The following is a 24,403-nucleotide window of genomic DNA, read 5'->3' as shown; positions in this document are numbered from 1 at the left end:
GAGGCCATGGGGAAGAAGAATGTCTACAGTGTTTGCTAAATCCACCACCACTTTCAGTTTTTAGAACAGGAAATCGTCGTGAAGTGGGATACTCCAACAAATTCACGTAATGAGTGACAGATAAATCCAATCATTAAAACCGAAGCCTTCAATTTAATGGAATGGACACTGCTAAAAAAAAAAACACAAAACAAACAAAAAACAACCAAAAACACAACATGGTTTTCATTAGGTAAACTATCAAATGTTTATTTAACTTCCATGTCAAATGTTTTCTACTAAAAATATGTACAAAAATATATATACAAAGGTTGAAGCAACTAGAAGCATGACAGGTGTACATATACATAAATACAATTGCAATTAAATTCAGTGCAACATTGAGTGACGTCATATTGCACCAAAATCTATTCCATACAAAAACACATGCATCAAGAGTTTCCATCAGATGAAATCACACTTATTTCATAGCATCTTACCACTTACACAAATAGCCCGTAAACACCATCTGGCAGTGCGATTGCTGTACCAGAACTCTCCCCGGAGGGAAATCATTAAGCTGTAGAAAAATCCATTTTATGTCACATATCACATGCTGGTATAGGCATCAGTGCCACAGAACCCTAAGAAACGGCACAGTCCACAGATGAAAGTCCCTTTGCACCATTTATATTTTCATAGTTAATTATCTTAGCACTTCTAATATGGTTGGAATGTAGATACAGGAAAGAAATGTTGCTCTTTAAGAATTTGTCGATAGAAGATGCTGTGCAAAATTTGTATAAAATAGCACAATCCCATTTACTGAGCTTCATTATCACGATGCTAAGATGAAGAAACCCCACCACAGATGAGGACCATGTAGGATGTCAGGGCTCCCCCTCCCTCAGCTGAACTTCTTGTTCCTGTATTTTAGAGCACCCGCCCAAACGCACCCGCCCCTACTCACAATGAATGGTCCAAGGTCATGATGAACCCATTCCAGATCCAAGTTAATGGATAGAGCTGGTCTATAAATGACAATCTAAGCACAGATCAAAGAGACAGCTACCAGCACAGCCCTTCAGGATAACCGGACTACTTCCCCACTGGGCTGTGAAAAGCACTGAAATACATTCATATATAGTACCTAGTAATATGTTAATGAACATTACAATACATATGGATTTTTCTGCCCCTTGATAGTTGAAAAAGAAATTACTGCTACCAGGTCAAATTTTAGCACAGAGCTCGCTAAACCCATGTTAATAAAGTCAATACAGATATACAGACGATAAAACAACATGAAAGATTCATCCTGAGATGAATTCTGAGTCAATAACTGAAAACCATGTCTACCAGTACATCACTACCATCTAATCTGCTCTCTGATAAGTAAAAACCAAGCTCTCTGAAACCCAGAGTCAAATCTTTGCCAGCAAATTAGGACAAATTAAGTTCTCGAAGCATTCAGTACAAGAGGTCATTTGTCTTGCCTCTCTGTGACTTGCACTTATTATAAAACTGCAGGCAGTCAACATTTAGCATCAGTGAAACAGTTCTATCAATACACGTTTGTTCACCAGTTTGGCGTAAACAGAAGACACTGCATTACATGGTAATAAGCAATTTTTGTTTGTTTGTTTTTTTAAACACATCTGATGCTTATGTTCGCAAAGTTCCCCAAATGCTGAAAGGTACCACTGAAAATTCATTATTATTGTGCTGCAGTCCATCTACAAAAAGACAGAAATTTGGGGCAAACGTCTGTGTCCACAGTAAGCAAGAGTAAGGTGATATGCCACTCTCTGAACGCAGATGGTTACTGTCAAAAGATGAACCCTGTTTTCAAGATGATAAGTATCAATAGTTAAGTTCTAGATGTAAAGCAGTAGTAACAACATTCACAAGGAAAAACCATAAAGTAAAAAATTTCTCCAAAAAGAGGATCAAAAGAATCCCAGACTTAAAAAAAAAAAAAAAAAAAAGAATCCCAGACCACTCAAAATCTTTGCAGGGGTCTTGTGTGCTAACCATAGTTACATATACCGTTTTTGCTTCCAGAGCAATTTAAAAGTGCCCTGTGGTAGTGTCTGAAGTAATAGCATACACAGTAGTTTAACGTAGATCATTTCTATTCTGTTATAAGCATACGCTCATTTGAAACAATCTGTGTTTTACTTCTCCAAAGTACTTTTACTTTATATTCCATTAGTCAGTAAGTGGAAGTTTGGAATGAAGGAGGAATGCTAGGGAAAAAAAAATAATTCAGACATGCTTTAAAATAAGACAGCTCAAACCTCAAACCAGGGAACCACACTGCATCGCCTCCCGGTGCGCTATGAATGTGCTTCAGAGCGCGCGCAGAAGAATATTCATCAGTAGGAATAAGTGGGCTCTAACTTCACAATCCTCGGTGCAGTCAGGCCAATCACACCCCAACCAGTTATACAGCTGTAACGTCCAAAGGCCTAATCTGTCTTCCCACAAGACGCTGTACAAAATACCCTGCTGCACAAAGGACTCAAAATACATGGCCTTTAGTGGCTTCAACAAGAGGTAATAAGGATTCGGGAGGCAAGTCTTCTAACCAAGAAATTAATTCACTTGAAAGTCACACTTTTAAAAAATAAAATCAGTAGTGTATATGTTGAGGGAAAAAAGTATGCTCACTTTCAAAGCAGTGCATCCATCTGTATGGCTGCTAGACACCTAAATGCTCCACAGTTTCTTGAGAGGTTATCTATAAAACTGTTAAGGCACTTATTGATACTCTAAATGTACCCTTGATCCAAGTAGCCAAAATGCACTCGTGTAACAGATAACTGTCTGGAGACTGTAACCATCCTCCACTGACATTTTAAAGCCAACGGTAACAGAGAGAAGGGGGCAGGGACGCACACAAGGGCATAACCGAAGTGGTAGTTTCAGGCTAAGAATATCAAGTAATTGTATAAAATTAAGACTCACTCCTATCTTGAAAATATCATGTCAAGAAAATAAAACATACAGGGAACCATGTGATTAACTCAAAGGAAACAGAGAACCGGTTCGGAAAGATCAAGTTATTATCCTGACGAGATTGTAGGGAAGGGCAATTATCTCACAACATATGGAAAACTGGTGAACTTTCTGTGAGACCATGATGTATGCCTCCGTGAATTTGTTATCAGACCTAAAAATAGACCAAGCATTGATTTTTAGACTCCAACTAATTTGAAAAATGCGACAAAAAGAAGGATTAACTCCCAAAATTGGCTATTAAAATATCTTTTTAAGTACAGTACTAATAATACCTAGAGGTTACACTTTTAGGTATTATATATATTGAGATAAATTAAAAATACTGTTTATGGGAAAATTAACCTAAAATACATTTATAGGTAATAATTCTTTTACCTATATATATAAATAATGTAAACAGAAGCTGCCAAGATGACTCTATCTACTCTAATTTATATCCACCATGAGCTTCTTGTCAGTCACACGATGCCATCCTTTAATTCCTGACTTTGAACGGTTACGAAAGTACATGTAGCTCTGTAAACATTATCAGCACCAACATACAGCATATCACGTAGGGTGAAATGAAACAAGGTTTTATTTAACTAAAATCAAATTTCTTGACTCCTCTGCATTCAAATTTCAAATCTCTCTCTATTTCCTTCCAAACTAAGAAAAAGAGATACAATTAAAATCCCATGCATTGTTCTTCTATCATTCAGAATTGACACATAAAATATGTCCAAAGTGAAACTCTCTCCTTATATACCACATATAATATGTACTATGAGAAAGCCACTTAGTTATATAGAGATATTTCAATTAACTCACAACTTTATTACTTAAAAATATATCCTACAAATACCCCATGCTTATTTCTAATAGACAAAGTAATGGGAGTACTTTGACCTTTCTCACAGGGACAGATGCAGATTTTTTTAGGGCCAGAAGTATATCTAATTTTGCTAACCTTCAAGAAACGTGATACAAAATTCCTAATGCAAAATTAGGTACAGGACCTAGGAAAGGGCATGTCTAAGTAAGGGGCACTGAAGCTTACATTTCATTAGCTTTTAGGGGATTCACAAGGGCATAACCAAAGTCCCTGTGTACAGCAGACAGTTAATTTTTAATATTTCTCTGATTATGTGGCATAATAAGTTAGACCAAAATATCGTTCCCTCCAATCACATACTACCTTTCATTTCCTGCTACTCTGACCTTTAGTTTTCCATCTTTTCATAACCCATTCCTCAATTAGAAGAAATCAGCTATAGGTCAAAGATGCTCCCTTCCTCAGTTAGCATTACATTCATCTCAAATAGAGATAATAAGTTTCCTGAAGACTGATTCAGTTCAACATAGAATTCTATTGAGTTATGTAATTATACTCATGTTAACCATCTGACGATATATCAAACAGCAACTGGGGAAACAACTGTACCAGACACACAAAACAATGTAGAAGCTTGTTTCAACTTGCATATCTTAGTGTTAGAGAAAAACTGCCGTGAATTGGAAATGTAATTTAATAATCTGTCCTATTTTTGTGCCAGCAGAGGCAGGGGAGATACGGTATAAGCACGTATGCAAATGTGTGCAAACACACATCTAACGTTTATGTTTGGCACTGGACTCAGCCATCTTTTCTAGGGCAAACCTTTAATCTCCTAAAGAAAGATAAGAAGAGGGTCTACTCCTAGCTGACCAAGACACCAGTTATAATAGTCAGTTTTCTTCATTCAATCTTAGAAAAATCTCAGAAAACTAGTCTAATATTTTTTAAAAGGGGTCAAAAACGTTTACTGAAATATTCATAATTGTGTAAGGAGAATCATTCCATTTCTCCTAGCAAATTGTTTTAGCTTTGGAGGTCTTTACTACATCTACTAAATTCATATCTAAATACTTGAGAATCTATGTACCAAAAGAGCAGAACATTTGAAAACAGTATATTAGCCGTCGTAAACTATATTGGCTACTTTTACTTTTTTGTGTTACAATAAACTGATAAAATGTATTTAAACATTTGAATATGCACACTGGTACAAATGTATCACATCTAACAGTTCGATATATGAGAAAAATATATATGAGACAAAATTTTCCTAAATATGAGAAAAAATTACTTAGCATAAAAATATATATACATATAAAAGTGTGTAAGGGAGTTTTCAAACTAGAATCTGCTTGACATTAATACCATTCCAAATAAATGTTACGACGATTGAATGGATGATTACAGAAGCCCTGTATCTTGTCATGATGTATCCTAAGGATAAGTAGAAATACAACTTAATCCTCGTCGCTTTAAAAAAAAATTACTGGGCTTCCCTGGTGGCGCAGTGGTTGAGGGTCCGCCTGCCGACGCAGGGGACACGGGTTCGCGCCCCGGTCCGGGAAGATCCCACATGCCGTGGGGCGGCTGGGCCCGTGAGCCATGGCCGCTGAGCCTGCGCGTCCGGAGCCTGTGCTCCGCAACGGGAGAGGCCACAACATGAGAGGCCTGCGTACCGCAAAAAAAAAAAAAAAAAAAAAATTACTGACTGACTTTCCATCTGGTTAAAATGATATTACAATGGCATTAGAAATTTAACAATGCAAAAATCATTTTTTAAAATGATGAAAATAATAATGAATATGTAATCTAGTTAGCTTGTATAATGACATATTTAAAGAGAAATTAGAACTAAAACTAAAATAACTAAAATGAGGAGACCTATCTCCCACTTTTGATATAAGCACATTAACCTCAGGAATTAATCAGTAACTATACAAACTTCTCCATGAGACTTTACCATTTTTCTCTTTCATTAGGGGAAAAAAACAATTCCAGGAGAGTTTGCTGGTTTAGATTACATGGGCCTAGACCATAAACAAGAATATAAAGGAAATCTGTTTTCACCTACAGCAACAATTTAGTGGGGACAGATGTAGACAAATGGATATAAGCTGTACAGACTACAGATCAAATTCTGAAAATCCATGGTAAGAGAAAAAGGAAGGAATTTTTATAAATTCACTTAAAGACCCAAACACTACGTTTGGCTGACAAAATTTCAATCTCAGATAGATATTAAATTGAAATTTAATTAACTGAATTAAATTTTGAAATTGAAATTAATGAACTGAAAATTAGTTAATTGAAATTGCCTCAAATTATCATCATTTCTACTTTGACCAACTGTCTATGAACTCTATATATCTCTTCTTAATGATCTGAATCAGTGTAATTCTTCCAAAAATTCTTCTTTTCAAATGGACAAAAATTACAGAATGAAAAAATTCTGGCCCTGACTATTTACTCTGAGACTTAAGTAAATAATGGTTAACAACTTTCATCATTATATTATTCTTATTTGAAAATTCCACAGTATTTTCCAAACCCAGCATAGTAATACCTGTCTGAATATATACATTTCATGTACAGTTTCTTTCAGTGAATTTATCAGTTATCTCTTTTACTTTGTCAGGAAATTACTGATAAAGCCTAGAGAGAGAAATGGGAACATTCTTAGAAACATCAGTTGTAAATCTTATTTAGCAGTGACATTTCTTCCTTAATTTTTATGTAAATATATGTCTTTTCCTAATTGATCTGGACAGTTTTGTCCAAAGAGATATTTTAACAATACAAAATGTATAAAGAAAACGTAAAACTGTCAAAATTCATCACCATGTAAAAACAGCTATGAGATTTTTTTAAAATGTTCAGAAACACTAACAATGTATGTAGAACGACAGAGTTGGGCATAATATTTTGGGCATTTTCTTTCTTGGTGATTTCCGTCTCCTGTTGATATTGTAACTTGGAGATTTAAAAATGCACATATTTAGATGTATTTATCAAAGAGTAAATTATTAGTGAAACACATGATCATGCTTAAGAGGATTTAATACCAAACTGACTTTTGTTTTGCTCTAAGACAGGCGTTACATCCTTTCCTGATCAATTAGGCTGCCATGAAAACAAATGGCACGTAACTACGGAGCTTCCTGATAATGAGTGAAAAAAATCCTAACGTAATAAATTCTCAAGCATTTTTTTTACTTAAACATAATTCCTGGATTTGCCTCATAAACAACAGCCCCTAGAAACTCTTCTTTAATGTATTCATCACAATTAGGCATACCCCTAAGTTTTTTTTCTTTTTCAAAATGCTCTGGGTATAATCCATTAAAACATGTATGATATCTAAGTTGATACCTGTGGGAAGCAATGCAATGCCAATGTAAAATAAATTTCTTTCTTTCCTCTGTCCATAATGATGACATACACTTTTTTTTTCCCCCAGAGGAGTAGAAAACAATTTTCACAGTACAGTTATCTACAGTATATAAAAATTGTTTTTACAAAACCCATATTAAAGAAAGCATCTCAGTTTTCAGTCTGAAGGTTCTTAGCCATAAGATATGTTATAGAGAAAGACCACTAAAGTAATTTCCATTCTGTAGTCGTTTTTCCTAACCTCAACAGGTAGGTATCAGGGACTCAATGATCATGTGAGCTTATGGTATAATTGCATATCAGCGTTCTATAACCACATGGAGTAATAACTAAATTTCTTAGAAGATCCATTTTTTGTTTCAGCCCTTTGGGCAGAAACAAAGCCAAGGATAGATTGCCAAGACTTCAAATGCGTTAATTTATAATTTATGACAATCTTCTTCTGGTACAACTTCCAGTATTATTTGTAATGTTCTGGTTGTAATGTCTACAAAGAAATAAAGAAGAGAAATTTAAAATGCACAGAAATCAGAAATGCATAAAAACAGCAAAATGCAAATTACTGGGGATTGAATATTGAAAACTCACAACCGCCTATCTCACAGCGCACTTTCAAGAATTACTTATTTCATTAGAATCCTATCATGCTCAATTAACTTGTTAGTCACCTCTGTAACCTCCCATGATGGCTTCTCAGCAAGAATACATTAATACTGGGGTTTCCCTGGTGGTGCAGTGGTTAAGAATCCGCCTGCCAATGCAGGGGACACGGGTTCGAGCCCTGGTCCGGGAAGATCTCACATGCTGCGAAGCAACTAAGCCTGTGCGCCACAACTACTGAGCCTGCCCTCTAGAGCCCACGAGCCACAGCTACTGAGCCCACGTACTGCAAATACTAAAGCCTGCGTGCCTAGGGCCCGCGCTCTGCAACAAGAGAAGCCACAGCAATGAGAAGCCCGCGCACCGCCAACGAAGAGTAGCCCCCGCTCGCCGCAACTAGAGAAAGCCTGCGCGCAACAACGAAGACCCAATGCAGCCAAAAATAAAAATTAAAAAATAAAATTTATTTTAAAAAATACATTAATATTTTGCGTTCGAATAAGGACTTTTAATCCTGAACCAGGAGGCTGAAAATATTTTGAGACAATAGAACCAAGATATAAATAAATGTTCAAAAATATACTTCATATTGAGTCTAAAATTGGTTTGTTGTTTTTGTACCTATGAGAGTACATCCAACTCCTCAGCAAAATCAGAAGAATCAGAATATAATTTCCAGTCTCAAACTTGTAGTGTATTATTGAGCAAAACATTTTATCTCCTAGGGCCTCATTTACCTCCTCTATAGAATGGGGGGGACTTGGAAGTGATGTCAGCAAGACGGAGGGCCGGGAGGTCCCCCACCCCCAAAAACAAACAAACAAAAAAGAAAACCAAGAACAATAAACAGTTACAAATGGAAGAAAACAGCTCAGGGAAAGCTCTAGACAACAAAGAAGCAGCAGCAAAAAACCTGGCAGAGCTCAAAAATCAAGGATGGCCACAGACAAAAGCAAAGGAGGCGTTTTGTCCCCATCACCCCATCCCCCAGTCGGGAGCTGCTGGGCACCAGGAGGAATCCTCTCAGGAAGGTCACCACATGGGGAGAAGGAGAGCAGAAGGACCACAGCAAGCCTCGCCATTGTGGATGTCTGCAGCTTTTGGTACAAGAGTCTCTCAGTCTTCAATGATGCTGACCCCACCTGATGGAGCAGCCTGTAGTACCCCCCTCTTCTGGATCTACTCCCAGAGGCTGGAGATGTTGCTGAGGTGAGACCTGCCCTCAGGGGTCCCAGTTGTTGCTGTGCCCCCCTCTCACACATTGGGTACCACAGCACATCTCCACATAGGACACCAGAGCTGCCATGGCTCTTTGCCCACCCCAGCCCCAGGTTGGGGCCTTGCTCCACCATTACCAAGGCAATCTCCCTGACCTGAGCCGTGCCTCCTGGGTCCCAAGTCATGCTTTGGCTGCCCGAACTGGCTGTTGCCCGCCCTGCCCCATCCCAGGTCAAGACTCTGAACTGTCGTTGCTGAGATGAGTTCTCACTGCCTCCCAGGTCCCAGGTTCTGGCTCTGACTCATCATTGCTAAGGGCAAGGCCACTATCCTGAGCATCACCCCCATGGCAGGTCTGGTCAAGCCTGAGACCCTCCACTGCTGGGACTGGGCCGCCTCTACCCTGAGCTCCGCCTCCATCCCAGATTGAGGCTCTTGAGCCATCTTTGCCAGCGGTGCTACCACTGCCCTGAGCCCCGCCCCTCAGATTTCAGGTCAGGACTCTGACCCACGGAGGCTGGGACCAGGCTACCACTGCCCTGAACTTCACCCCCCATCCCAGGTTGCGGCTCTGAACTGTCATTGCCAGGGGCTTGCTGCCACTACCCTGTGCCCAGTTCCCTGAGTCCCAACACACAGCTTTAACAAACAACTACCGGAGTTGTACTACTGCTATCCTGTGAGCGCTCCCAGCGGGCGGTGGGAGGGGTGGGGGCAGAGGTCAGACTTTGACCTGCCATTCCCAGGCTGTGCTACTATTTCTGCCCAAGCCACCACTGCACCTTGTCATCCCAGGGCCCTCGTCACTGCCACATTCCCTCTCACCAGCACAAGTCACAGCAGTGGGCCCTCGAGACCCAAGTACCAGCTCCGTAGGATATCTGCACATGTCCATGCCCTTAGACACCTGTGTCACAGCCACAGCAAGTGTGCCTATGCTCCAGGACCCTGGCACTGTGGTAGTTCCATGTGTGCCTGATCCCCGGACCTCAGTTCCAATACTGCTCTGAGAACTCTGGGTGTCAGCACATCAGACCAGGCACCAGGAGGGGTGTCCTCAAACAGAGGCTCCTTCCAAGAGCAAAAAAGTAGAGGAGCGCAGGAAGATGTCAGCAGCCTTAGCCTCTGAAGATACCGACAGCCCTACCTGCCACCTATAGGTCCTCTGCAGCCTTAGCCATATAAGAACCCCACGGTCTGGCCGATTTCAGCCTCAGCCAGTGGAGTGGCGTAGAGACTGCATCGCTGTGCCTTCTCGGGAACCAAAGACACCACGTCCCAGTCAGCAGGTGCTCTAACGGCCACCTCCAGGTGAAAGTCTTTCCCTACTGAAGCCAGTCTGAAAAGACTGGAAGAGGTGACATCATTCTCAAATGCACAGATATCAACACAGACCCATCAGAAACATGAAAAAGCAAGGAAACATGACATCACCAAAGGAATGCAATACGACTCCATTAACTGCCCCTAAGGAAATAAAGATCTGTGACCGATCTGAGAAAGAATTCAAAACAATGATTTGAAGGAAGCTGAGTGATATGTGAGAGAACACAGATCAATGAACTCCGGAATAGTATATGAACAAAATGAGAAATTCAACAAAGAAAGAGGGCCCATTTAAAAAAAGATCAGGAATTTTGGAGAAGAATACCATGAATGAAATGAAAAATGTAATAGCTTTGACGAGTAGGCTCAATCAGGCACAAGAAAGAATCTTGGAGCTTCGAGACAGACCTCTTGATATTTTCCACTCAGAGGAGAATGAAGAAATTAGAATAAAAAAGAAGAAAGCCTGCATGAACTGTGGAACATGATCAAAAGAAAAGTTATCCATATTATGGGAGTCCCAGAAGGAGAAGAGAAGGAGAAAGATACATAAAACCTATTTAAAAATATAATGGCTGAAAATTTTCAAATCTGGGCAGAGAGACAGCCATCAAGGCACAAGAAGCTCAAAGATCCCCAAACAGATTCAACCCAAAGAGGTCTTCACTGAGACCCATTAGAGTCAAGCTCTCAAAAATCAAAGACAAAAAGGGAATCTTGAAAGCAGCAAGACATAAAAGAATCATCACATATGAGGGAATCTTGATAAGGCTATCAGCAAACGTCTCAGCGGAAATCTTACAGACCAGGAGAGAATGGGATGATATATTCAAAACGCTCAGAGGAAAAAAACTACCACCAAGAATACTTCACCCAGAAAAGCTGTCATATAGAAATGAAGGAGAGAGAAAGACTTTCCCAGGTCGACAATAGCTAAAGGAATTTGTAGTCATTAGACCTGCCCTGCAAGAAATGCTAAAAGGAGTTCTTTAAGCTGAAACAAAAATATGCTAATCAGTACCATGAAAATATATGAAAGTATGAAGAAGAGGGAACACTTCCAAACTCATTTTATGAGGCCAGCATTACCCTGATACTAAGTCCAGACAAAGACACTATAAGAAAAGAATATTACTGACCAATATCCCTGATGAATACAGATGCAAACATTCTCAACAAAATTTTAGCCACCCAAATTCAACAACACATTAAACGGATCATTCACCATGATCAAGTGGGTTTTATCTCTGGCATGCAAGGATGCATTCAACATAGTACTAAGCCAGAGCAATTAGGCAGAAGAATAAATAAAATGTATCCATATCAAAAAGGAAGGGCGGGGCTTCCCTGGTGGCGCAGCGGTTGAGAGTCCGCCTGCCGATGCAGGGGACTCGGGTTCGCGCCCCGGTCCGGGAAGATCCCACATGCCGCGGAGCGGCTGGGCCTGCGCGTCCGGAGCCTGTGCTCCGCAACGGGAGAGGCCACAGCAGAGAGAGGCCCGAGTACCAAAAAAAAAAAAAAAAAAAAAAAAAAAAAAAAGGAAGGGCTTCCCTGGTGGCGCAGCGGTAGAGAGTCCGCCTGCCGATGCAGGGGACACGGGTTCGCGCCCGGGTCCGGGAAGATCCCACATGCCGCGGAGTAGCTGGGCCCATGAGCCATGGTCACTGAGCCTGCGCGTCCGGAGCCTGTGCTCCGCAACAGGAGAGGCCGCGACAGTGAAAGGCCCGCGTACCGAAAAAAAAGGAAGAAGTAAAATGATCTCTGTTCACAGATGACATGATCTTATATAGAAAATCCCAAAGACCCCTAAAAAACTGTTATACATAATAAATAAATTCAGTAAAATTGCAGGATACAAAATTGACACACAGAAATCAGTTGTATTACTATACATTAACACTGAATTATCTGAAAAAGAAATTAGAAAGCAATCTCATTGACAATAGCATCAAACAAATTAAAATACCTAGGAATAAATTTAACTAAGGAGGTGAAAGACCTGTATACTAAAAGCTATAAGGCTTTAAGGAAAGAAACTGAAGAAGACACAAACCAAAGGAAAGATACCCCATGTTCCTAGATTGAAAGAAGTAATATTGTGAAAATGTTCATAGGACCCAAAGTGGTCTACAGATTCAGTGCAATCCTGGTCACAATTCCACTGACATTTTTCACAGAAATAGAAACAAACTATCCTAAAATTTATTTAGAGCCACAAAGTAATCCTAAGAGAGAAGGACACAGCTGAAGGCACTGTAATACCTGACTTCAAGCTATATTATAAAGTTATAGCGATCAAAACATTATGGGGACTTCCCTGGTGGTCCAGTGGTAAAGAATCCACCTTACGATGCAGGGGACGTGGGTTCGATCCCTGGTCAGGGAACTGAGATCCCACATGCAGTGGGGCAACTAAGCCCACACGCCCCCAACTACTGAGCTCGCGCGCCTCAAGGAGAGAGCCCGAGTGCTGCAAACTACAGAGCCCACGCGCTCTGGAGTCTGCCCGCCACAACTAGAGAAGAGAAAACCTGTACGCCACAACTAGAGAGAAGTCTGTGCACAACAATGAAGAGACTGCGTGCCGCAACTAAGACCCAATGCAGCCAAAAGTAAATAAATAAATCTTAAAAAAAAAAACACAGTATGGTATTATCATAAAAACAGGCATACAGATCAGTGGAACAGAATGGAGAGCACAGAGGTAAACTCCCACATATATGGTCCACTAATTTTTGACAAGGGTGCCAAGAACACACCATAGAGAAAGGACAGTTTCCTCCATAAATGGTATTTGGGACAACTAGATATCCATATGCAAAAGAATGAAACTGAACCCCTACCTCATGCCAATCACAAAAATTAACTTGAAACGGATCAACGATTTAAATGCAAGATCTGAAACTATAAAACTCCTAGAAGAAAACATAGGGGAAAAGATCCTTGATATTGGTCTAGGCAATGATTTCTTGGATAAGCCACCAGAAGCACAGGCAACAGAAACTAAAATAAATAAGTGTAATTGCATTAAACTAAAGAGCTTCTGCATAGCAAAGGTAACAACCAATAAACTGAAAAGACAACCTACAGAATGGGAGAAAACATTTGCAAACTATACATCTGACAAGGGACTACTCTCCAAAATATAAAAAGAACTCACAACTCAATAGCAAAAAAGAAAATAATCCAATTTAAAAATTGGCAAAGGACCTGAATAGATATTTTTCCAAAGAAGGTATACAAACGGCCAAGAGGTATTATGCAAAGGTGTTCAACATCACTAATCATCATGGAAATGAAAATCAAAATCACGACATCACCTTCACCTTAGCAAAAGGATGGCTTTTATCAAAAAGACAAGAGATAACAAATGGTGAGGATGTAGAGGAAAAGGAACCCTTATACACTGTTAACGGGAATGTAAATCAGTACAGCCAGTGTGCAAAACAGTATGGCGGTTCCTCAAAACATTGAAAATTGAACTACGGTATGATCCAGCAATTCCGCTCCTGGGTATGTACTCAAAGGAATTCAAATCAGTATCTCAAAGGGATGTCTGTACACCCATGTTCACTGCAGCATTATTCACAGTAGCCAAGATAAGGAAATAACTTAAGTGTCCATCAACAGATGAATGGATAAAGATGTGGTATATATATATATATCACATCTGGAATATTATTCAGCCATGAGAAAAAAGGAAATCCTGCATTTGCAACAACATGGGTGGACTTGTAAGACATATGCTAAGTGACATAAGTTAGACAGATAAAGACAATACTGTATGATACCACTTATATGTGGAATCTAAAAAAACTGAACTTGTGAAAGTAGAGAGTGCTTACCATGGGCTGGAGGGTGGGGAAATTAAAGAGATGTTGTTTAAGGGTACAAACGTACAAGTAGTAAATATATAAGTCCTGGAGATTATCGTCAACAATACTGTATTATAAAAGTTGCCAAGAGACTATATCTTAACTGTTCTCAACAACAACAAATAATAAAAGATGTTTACCATGATAAAGACATCGTAAAGGTGCTAGCTAATGCTACTTTGTTTTATCTAATGCAATATATAAATATATCAAAATCAACACTTCCTACACCGTAAACTTACACAATGTGATAGGTCCATTTTTTCTTAATTTAAAAATTAATTAATAAATAAAGAAGAATGAGGGTCTTGGACTAGATCAGTGGTTCTCAAAGTCTAATCCCCAGGCCAGCAACATTAGAATCACCTGAGATATTAGAAATACAACTTTTGAAGCCTCATCCTAGACCTACTGAATCAGAAACTGAAGGTAGGGCCCATAAATCTGTGATTCTGATAGACACCAAAGTGCAGAGGTCACTGGGCTAGGTGATTTCTACGGTCATTTTATCTCGACAGTCTTAGAACCCTGTGACTCCACTTTCCTGAGATATTAGCTCTTGTCCACCTCTTATCTCTGTAATTGGTCTCCACAAAACCTCTTCAAACTGCTACTGGTCCTGAAGCCCCTGGTGCCTATTGTCTTGATGGTTTTCAGAGCCACATCATCTCTCATCCAGACAGGCCATCTTTCTCCTCTTTTGTGACTTGTCACCTGTAAGAGTCCCTTCCCAGCAATATTTAATGCCACTAAAAAAGGTACGTTTTTCACCCTTTATTTTCTAACAGTGTTCCCAAGTTGTTTTCCTCAGCACACTGATTTTTATAATATACATTCATTACAAAGGGTCCAGCATCATTCTGGCAAAAGGTAAACTCTATGTAAATGTTTCTCGAATGAATTCTCTTCTGTCACAGCCCACTCTTGACATTGAGATGTACATGGAGCACAAGGGAGTGCTCAAGAGCAACTGAAGTTCATGTTTACAGAAAAGGGAAATGATAGAATTATCCTAGAAAAATAGACTGTGGAAAAGTAGATAGCAGTCAATAGTAAGGGCAATGTGGCTTTTGCGGGCAGAGATGGAGCTAGGACTAACTGATAGCTTTAAATAACAATTCTTCTTCCACGGTCAAATGCAAAGCGGTGGGGTTAAGGTGACGTGCTCTGCAGCCCTTCCTCCCTGGAGAAGTCCTGCAGTCGCTACTCGAACTAGTCTCCATAACGACGGCCGTTCTTGAGTGTGTGTGCGCGTGTACGCACGTGTGTGACTATTTATGCAGTTGTCTACGGAGATTTTTTTTTTTTTTTAATGCAGCATCTACTCCTCCATGCCCCAAATGAAAGCCTTTTCCAAAAGTGTGCCTCTGTATTCTGCAGCCCTCGGCCCTCGACTTTCTTAGACATCTTACTGACCCATGTCACCACACTGCATGGGTTCCAGACAAAGGGAGAACAACTTAAGAGATCCTGTTGCTTCGCTCGTGTGGCATTCTCCTTCCTGAAAGCTCCATTTGGATCTTCTATTCAGTAGCACTTTTGGGGCCAAAGAACCTCTCTCCTCGTTCTACACACCCAGTAGAACCTCCACGCTCAGTCAGCCCTGTTGACAGTCCCTCGTGTGCTTTTCTTATGCCCTCTCTTGGGATCTCGAGATTTAAATAATTTTCATCATGATGGAGGTTTGAGCAGAGTGACTGATTTGGGCTCTGAGTGGCTTTTGGAGTCCTACCAACTTTTCCCACCAGGTCATCTACAGCCATGGGGGTCACAGAGCAGTGCTCAGCGGACCCAAGTAAGCCTCTGAGGAAGCTTCCTGCTTGCCCAAAAAAGTTGCAGAGCATGTGATCTCCCACTACATCCCTACCCAGATAGGGCCTTTGGCTTTGGGTATAATCAGCCCCCTGACAATATTTCTTTAAATAAAGTCGAGCCATTCAGTCTGCATTTGGTGTTTTTAGTTATGTAAGCTATAAGACCAAATAGCAATTGAAATATTTTCAGCTTTGTCTTCCATGTTCAGTAGTTGTTTTTGAAATCCGTTGAAACAACTACTGCCCTTGCAGAATCTGATTTACCCAATCATACCTGGTACAAGCGTGGGAACTACAGCCAAAACGGAATAAGCCTATGAAAACCAAGCTTCCCCAGAAATCATAACAACAGTGTCTACGTTTTTCTTTTTTTTTTTTTTTTTTGGAAAAGCCTTCAAAACCTTTTCACATGCATGGCCCCACTTGACCCTTACCGTGAAGATGGTTTGGTAAGAAATGCAGGCAAGCTTAACTCGTGTAAAACATCGCACCTCGGTCTTCGTGAAGAGCCCGTCAAATGCACGCGGCAGCTTTCAGTGGAGCATCGTAAACAAACTGATCACAGCACACCGTATGCAGAACATGCTTTTAGAATTCTGGTTTTGCAAAATCTGTCCACGATGGACAACGGTCATTCTGTGGTGCTGCCCTGTATGATTCTTTATAACTAAAGATTTTGTTTTAATACAGCTGTCCTCCACAACTCGCCCGGAGCCGGAGGGACCAACTTCCAGTCACCCCACGCACTCCCGGCTGTGATGGGGTTGGACGGATAAACAGAGGCGGCCGGGGAAAACGGCTGTGGGGAGCCCTGGCTGGGGTTTGCCGGCTCCAGCATCCCCACGAATTTGAGTATGTCAGTGGGGTATCTGTCCCCCCTTCCTTGGGTGAGAAGCTTGAGTTTCTATAAAGAAATCGATCCAGATGAATTAAGCACTCCATCACGGATGGGGGAAAAAAGCTCTCTGCACATCCAAGTATTCCCTTAAGAGCACGTTTTCTTTTCATCCCAGGAATGCTATCAAATGAAGCGCGGTTCAATACTGGCACCCTGTGGCCAGAGAAATTCATCAAGTCTCTGGAACTCTCAGCTTCTCGGGTTCTGAACGTTCTCTGGCTATCTAAACTCAGCAGCCCGTCTCTGTTTTCTGAACGCTGTTCGGTGACCCTGTGTTTTTTTAATGGATGCCCCCCTGGTAAGATGTATTTTGATAAACTATCATTTCACAGGGATGATCTGTTCAGGTATACTTGGGTGAAAATAAGTGATCAGACCAAGGCTAAAGAATGTTCCCCAGCAGAACAATTTGGTGTTAACTCTACACACTGCTCCAAGCAGAGGCTCTCTGGCTCCAAGTTTACACTGAGTTTCTCCCTAACAACAAGGAGGCAATTGGGAGAAGAGGCGACGTGATGGCTCAGGACTCTGCTGTGGTGTGTGTCCGTGTGTGAGTGTTCTGTTTTGGCCAAAGGCTAGCAAAATACCTGCTACGGCCGCAATAAATATTATGAATTTTCTTTATTTTACTTTTAAGAATGCTGCCTAAGTGGAAATCAAACAAAATTACAGAGGATTGTTGCTTTTCGCAAACTCACTCAAAAGGCAGCTATAAAGATAAAGGGTTGCAATGATCGCAGTTTCAAGGCAGAATTGCCACGCTCCCTGGTAAGACTCGATGGCGTTGTTGAGAACCAAATAACCATTACGGGACTGCTACTTGCTGCTACTTTCACGAATGGCTAATGCTACATTTAGAGTCCTTGGAGATGTTCAAAACGCCATAGGAGACAGAAAAATAACAGAAAACTTCACAACGACATGAGCATGGAAAAACATCAAAGAAGGAGCAGGCGTGAAAACCAGTAGTTGATACGTACCGGCAAAGAAATGGAAGGAAATATGCACATGTTAGCAGAAAGAAAGCATTTTTAGAGTTGGCTGACTGCAAACAGGAAGGACAAAATGCCTACTAAGTGCGCAAGAAGGGGAATTTGTTCTTTCGTCATGGTCTCTCACACTGTAGTCCAACTCTAGGGCTACCCACTCTTTCTTCCTAAATTCTCATGGTTTTCCATGCATTCAGGGGTTTTAATTGTCTCTAGCCAGGATCTGAGATGGACACAGACCCCCACCCCCCAGTGGTGAGTACTAATCTACCCCGAACATTGGTAACAAGCAATCCTAATGGTAAATACTGTTTAACAAGACTTGGATTTGTTTTTCAGCAAAGGCTCTCTATGTATTGCCTACAACAGATAAAACGTAACTAAAAATACTCTACCGAAAACCAGTGTGATCTAACAAGACACAGAGATTAAATACCCTGTTAGGCAATCTGTGTGCCTGTGTAAACCTTGAAGAACCTAACTTTTATAGTAACACTTCCTCTGGGAATAATGTTGCCAGCTAGGCAACAAAATGCAGGTATAAGTAATAGTATAAGGTCTAAAGATATCAAACACCAATTAAAAGCTAATAGAGAGTAGTAGCAGAAGTCTATTTTACACTTGATCTTAGCCAAAAGGCCGAGAAGCAATGCAGAAGTCTATTTTAAATGACTAGCTTCTAAATGAGTTTGTGTAGCACACTAGAGATGCAATATGTACACAGAGTTGTTTGTTTTTTACTTTTAGTAACACTGACATTATTTATTAATAATTTTACCAGAAATCTCCCTGAACTTTTTACTGGGCTTTAAAAAATTAATGATGGTAAAGTAAGTAAATTAAAATGAATGAAAAGAAAAAAAGTGGATTTTTTAACTCACCAACCTCACCAGCAAGAACCTATCTGCTCCCCTGGATATAGTTCTCCCTCTCTCTCTTCCTACAGGTACCCGATCTAAAAAGAGCATGAATTTGAAATCCAGCATATGTGGGTTCAAATCCCAGCTCAATGGTTTAAAATCTGTACACTTAAATTCTCCATCTCCCTGCACCCTGGTTTTCCCATCTGGGTATAGAAATCAGCCAGTTCACACGTGGATCTTGTGGAGGATTGAATGAGACGATGATGTGAGGAAAACAGCTTCACTGGCAGAGCCTCTGACAGAGGGTGAGGCTTTTAACAGAGGCTGTTCCGAAGCACCCTTCCTACCTACTGATTTTTTTTTTTTTTTTTTTTTTTTTTTGCGGTACGCGGGCCTCTCACCGTTGCGGCCTCTCCCGCTGCAGAGCACAGGCTCCGGACGCGCAGGCTCAGCGGCCATGGCTCACGGGCCCAGCCGCTCCGCGGCATGTGGGATCTTCCCGGACCGGGGCACGAACCCGTGTCCTCTGCATCAGCAGGCGGACTCTCAACCACTGCGCCACCAGGGAAGCCCGGAATGCGGAGTCTTAACCACTGGACCACCGGGGAAGGCCCCTCAGGATCATTCTTGCTGTTCTTATGACCCTCCATGATTCACCAATAGGGTGGTGTTATAATAATGATATTTAAGCCCTTTGCAGGCTCTACCTAACTCCCCACCAAATCTCATATCACTCATTAAGTAGTATGTTATCATACAGAATCAATAAACTACGTTCAACCCAGGATACAAACAATTAAGTTAGTAAGGGATGTGGAAGAACAATTAGGTCGTTTACAGAACTGCTGATAAAATTCTATCTAAAAATGTGTTCTCCTAAGAAGTGATTAAAGCAACTGGAACTCAATATCCTGAAAGGATTCAGTGGCTCTACCCCCAACATCCTTCCTGCCTTTTCTTCTACCAGTTCTCATTAGAATACGGTAATGTATTCAAACTAGCAACTTCCCCACTTATATTTTCACACTTTAATGCATGCATGTTATATAGGTACACATAGATGGGTTTTCTACAACATGGTCTCTCAAGAGGTCCCAAAACTGCTTAAAAGTCTTACCTGACATTCTTCTAAACCACCTGGGTTTCTTGTCCCATATAATAAAGAGATAGTAGGCAGGGACCCCGGTCAGAGTGATGATGAAGCCAATCCCTGTACTAAATGGGTCTGAATAAAGGGAAAGGGCGACCATGAAGAGACACGTGAAGGAAAACAAAGCCGGGATGAATAGCGGCACCTGGAACACAGCACAGAAGAAAATCACTTCAAGGGTGGTTCAAGAGACAGAAGGTGGATTCAAGATGAGCACATCAGTCATGTGATCAGGTGATACACCTTGATCACGTGACCAAGTGACAGGCCCCATCCTACCATACCTTTATACCAAAATCTCTTGCGTAGGGCACAGAGACTATATTAAACACACTCCTTTAAATTGAAAAAAAAAAAAAAAAAAAAAAAAAAAAACTTTGGGTAGAACAAAATCTAAGGATAAATAAGTGTGTTTCAATAGAGATGTTCTGTTTGAACTATTTTACTAGTTAAGCACTGTTTTACGAGTTATGTTTTTGATTGTAAAAGATTGGTTCTCTGATAATTATGATTAGAATCCACTTTAATGTAGAGCCAAGAGCACAGGCTGCTTGTTACATGTTAAAGCCTTTCAGTGCATATTGATTTTCTGTTGGAGATTCACAATAAGAACGGACAGGGATAAAACAGGCCAACTCCTATTCAACCACTAATAAAGATGTTGCCGGCATTAGGCAATGAATACAATTAGAAACAAATTCTGACAACATGACGGACAACATTATCGGTGTTATTTCTTAAAAGCAAAAGTGTGGGAAGCCGTTGTTCTGCCATGCCGCAGATAACGTGGAAGCCGTTGTTCTGCTGGTCGTAGATAACGCTTATCAGGGAGTAGCCCAAAGGCTATGTGCCACACATGCGCCACGACGAGCCAATATGCTAATAAAGGCTCAGAATTGCAACCAATAAATTGTGAACAGCACATATCTTGTTGAGGTAACCAGCCAACCACAGATTGAGTTAACCAGCCAACCACAGGTTGAGTTAACCAGCAAACCACAGGTTGCCACAGGTTCTAGGGCATTATAAAAAGCCAGTGTGAACAAAGCTCGGGGTCTTCCTTCCATCTGTCTATAACCAAGCTGTACTCCAATAAAGTGTGATACGAGAAGAATCTAGCGTGTGGTGACTCGTCATTCTGCTGGTCAGAAGCGGCTCGCCGCAAGTGGTGCCGAAACCCGGGAACTTCGCACCTCGCGTGGGGGACCGATTCAGAACTCGACACACGGAGTGGACCGTCGGTGAGTAGTCCAGGTATGCTATTGTTGCTTTCGTCCTTTTGTGGTTCTCGCATTTTTGTCTGCGTGTAGCTGCGGGTCCATCAGCTTGACCGAGTGTGTCTCCCACTTTAGTAAGTTGTTTGTTTAGGAGAGTGAACTATGGGGAACAGTTTATCTACGGAACCGTCTGCTGGATTTCATGAACCCATTCAAGCTCTTTTGAACAGCCAAGGACTTAAGCTTTCGCACAAAACGATTAGTAAGTTATTGCAGGATATTGATGGTGCCGCTCCATGGTTTGCAGTATCCGGAAGCCTGACTGTTCCATCTTGGGAAAAATTGGGGAAGGACTTAGCTGATCGTCATGAAATGGGGGAGCTCTCTCGAGGCACGTTTCCGTTATGGAGAATGATACATTCGTGCTTAAGAGAAGGGAAATGCGAGGATATTGTACAGATGGGCCGTAAAGCTCTTAGCATATATCAAGATAGTGCGTCAGAAAGTGACAATATAGGGACTACAGTAGATAGGCCTAAGACTCCTAGGAAAAGGAGAGAAAAACAAACAGAAAAATCGGATCCAAGAGAAAAACAAACAGAAAAATCGGATGCAACGCCAGGATTGTATCCACTTTTAGATGAATTTAAAGCGCTTTATTTGTCTCAGGATGAGTTGAATCCCAAGGAGGAGGCGGATCTGGAAGCTATGCTGGATTTAATTATAGAAGGAAAGGTATTTTCCGGTCTGGTTGATACCGGAGCTGATCGCAGTATTATTACTGCCACCTACTGGCCAAAATCCTGGCCTTTACAGACCTCCTCTCAGACCTTACAGGGTTTAGGATATGCCAAAGCACCCCAAATTAGCTCTAAAACACTGACCTGGATTTTTGAAGATCAGAAAGGGAAGTTTCAACCCTTTGTGGTTGAAGGATTGCCACTTAATCTGTGGGGAAGGGATGTGCAAAGCCAGATGAAATTAAAACTTACTAATGATTATTCCGAGGCTGCACAGCAAATGATGCTCAGGTCTGGTTTTCTACCAGGCAGAGGGATAGGGAAAAATTTACAAGGTGCTGCTGCTCCTATAGAAGCTCAGGGAAACCCCAATCGCAGGGGGTTGGGTTTTTCTCAGGGGTCACTGAGTTAATGATTCCTATTACATGGAAGACCACGATGCCCGTGTGGATTCCTCAGTGGCCATTGTCTAAGGAGAAATTGGAAGCAGCGTCACAACTTGTGGAAGAACAATTGCAATTGGGACACTTGGAACCCTCTCAATCACCCTGGAATACTCCTATTTTTGTTATTAAAAAGAAGTCGGGGAGGGCTTCCCTGGTGGCACAGGGGTTGAGAGTCCGCCTGCCGATGCAGGGGACACGGGTTCGTGCCCCAGTCTGGGAAGATCCCACGTGCCGCGGAGCGGCTGGGCCCGTGAGCCATGGCTGCTGAGCCTGTGCGTCTGGAGCCTGTGCTCCGCGACGGGAGAGGCCACAACAGTGAGAGGCCCATGTAACGCAAAAAAAAAAAAAAAAAAAGAAGTCGGGGAAATGGCGCTTGCTCCATGATTTGAGAGCAATAAATCAACAAATGCAAGTTATGGGACCCATACAGCGCGGTCTACCGGCCTTGACAGCCATCCCGCAAGGGTGGCCTGTTATAGCTGTTGATATAAAAGATTGTTTTTTCTCTATCCCATTGAATAAGACAGACAAGGAGAGGTTTGCCTTTACATTACCCTCAATTAATCATGAAAGACCTGATAAAAGGTATCAATGGGTCGTGCTTCCTCAGGGTATGGCCAATAGCCCCACCATGTGCCAGCTTTATGTTGACACTGCCTTACAGCCAGTACGGGAGAAGTTCCCGGGTGTTAAAATTATTCATTACATGGATGATGTTTTGCTGTCAGCCCCTAGCATGACACTGCTTGAGCAGGTTTTAGGAGATTTATCAATGAGTTTAGAGAATAGAGGTTTGTATTTGGCCCCTGAAAAAATTCAAAAGGGAGATGCCATGAACTTTTTAGGAGCTGTTATAAACAAAACCAAAATAGTGCCTCAAAAAATTGAAATTAGAACCAGCCATTTGGTAACTTTGAATGATTTTCAGAAATTGCTTGGGGATATTAATTGGCTTCGACCGTATTTGAGTCTGACTCGCTTTGAATTACAACCCTTGTTTGCTGTATTGGAAGGTAATCCTGATCTTAATTCCCCGCGTCAGATGACCCCCGAGGCCCAAACAGCTCTTCAGAAGGTGGAACAGGCTCTTATGAAAGCACAATTACAGCGTTATAACAATGCCTTGCCTATTTGGATGTGTGTTCTTCCAACCTTAGGATTTCCAACAGGTGTTCTTTGGCAAGATGGGCCTTTGCTTTGGATTCATACCAAGTCTCTGGGGATGAAGACGCTGTCTCACTATCCATCTATGGTTGCTGAGGTTGCCTTTTTGGGTATTAAACAATGTGTTTCCGCCTTTGCAATGTTGCCGGAAAAACTTGTAGTTCCCTATACTAAGGATCAAATAGAAATATTAACTGCTACCACCTCTGAGTGGTCTATACTTATTTATACCTTTTCTGGAACTATTGATAACCATTTGCCCAAGAGTGAAATTTTGAAATTCGTTATCCAGCAACCTGTCATTTTTCCAAGGGTCACTGTAGAGCGACCACTAAATGATGCCCTGACCATTTATACGGACGAATCAAAATCCGGAAAAGGGGCTTATATGGTTCAGGGTCAGCATCCTGTCGTTATAGACTATCGACCTGATGCTCCTCAAGTGGTGGAATGTCATGTGGTTTTGGAAGTTTTTCAACGATTTCAAGAACCCTTTAATTTGATCTCTGATTCATTGTATGTGGTTAATGCAGTGAAACATCTCGAAGTGACCCCCCATATTCGATCATCCAGCACAGTGGCATCCTTGTTGGCCGGGATAAGGTTTCAGATATTGCGCCGCCAACACCCCTTTTATGTTACCCATATGCGGGCTCATTCCCTGTTGCCTGGTCCAATGGCAAAAGCCAATGAACAAGTTGATATGGCAACGCGTGTTTTCTTATCCTTGGATCAAAAGCAGCAAGCACAAGAATTTCATGAGCTATATCATGTATCATCTGCAGTGTTGAGAAAGAAGTTCTTCATTACTAGAGCCGAGGCCAAACATATTGTTAAGTCTTGTTCCACTTGTGCCCAATTTTTGCCGGCCCAAAAGACTGGTGTAAATCCCA

General features: G+C 41.3%; 1 protein-coding gene across 14 annotated transcripts in view; it reads right to left on the bottom strand.

The window, feature by feature from the left end:
* The window catches only part of SLC7A11 (solute carrier family 7 member 11), a 314,580-nt gene that overhangs the window by 215,358 nt on the left and 74,819 nt on the right, over window positions 1-24,403 (bottom strand). For 11 of the 14 annotated variants that reach the window (XR_004349977.1, XR_004349976.1, XR_004349978.1 and 8 more), the window contains exon 11: window positions 19,911-20,088. Coding sequence is in view for 9 of the 14 variants with exons in the window: in XM_032632570.1 (XP_032488461.1) it covers window positions 19,911-20,088 (178 nt within the window). In the remaining 5 variants the exon portion in view is untranslated. Of the gene's footprint in view, window positions 1-749; window positions 7,698-19,910; window positions 20,089-24,403 lie in introns of those variants that run through there. The other 3 variants (XM_032632576.1, XM_032632575.1, XM_032632579.1) reach the window with 3 other exon arrangements.

The sequence above is a fragment of the Phocoena sinus genome, chromosome 5, assembly GCF_008692025.1.
Source record: "Phocoena sinus isolate mPhoSin1 chromosome 5, mPhoSin1.pri, whole genome shotgun sequence".
In the NCBI taxonomy this organism is placed as follows: domain Eukaryota; kingdom Metazoa; phylum Chordata; class Mammalia; order Artiodactyla; family Phocoenidae; genus Phocoena; species Phocoena sinus.
Note: the sequence above shows the minus strand (reverse complement) of the source record. Positions and strands in the feature narration are given on the sequence as shown.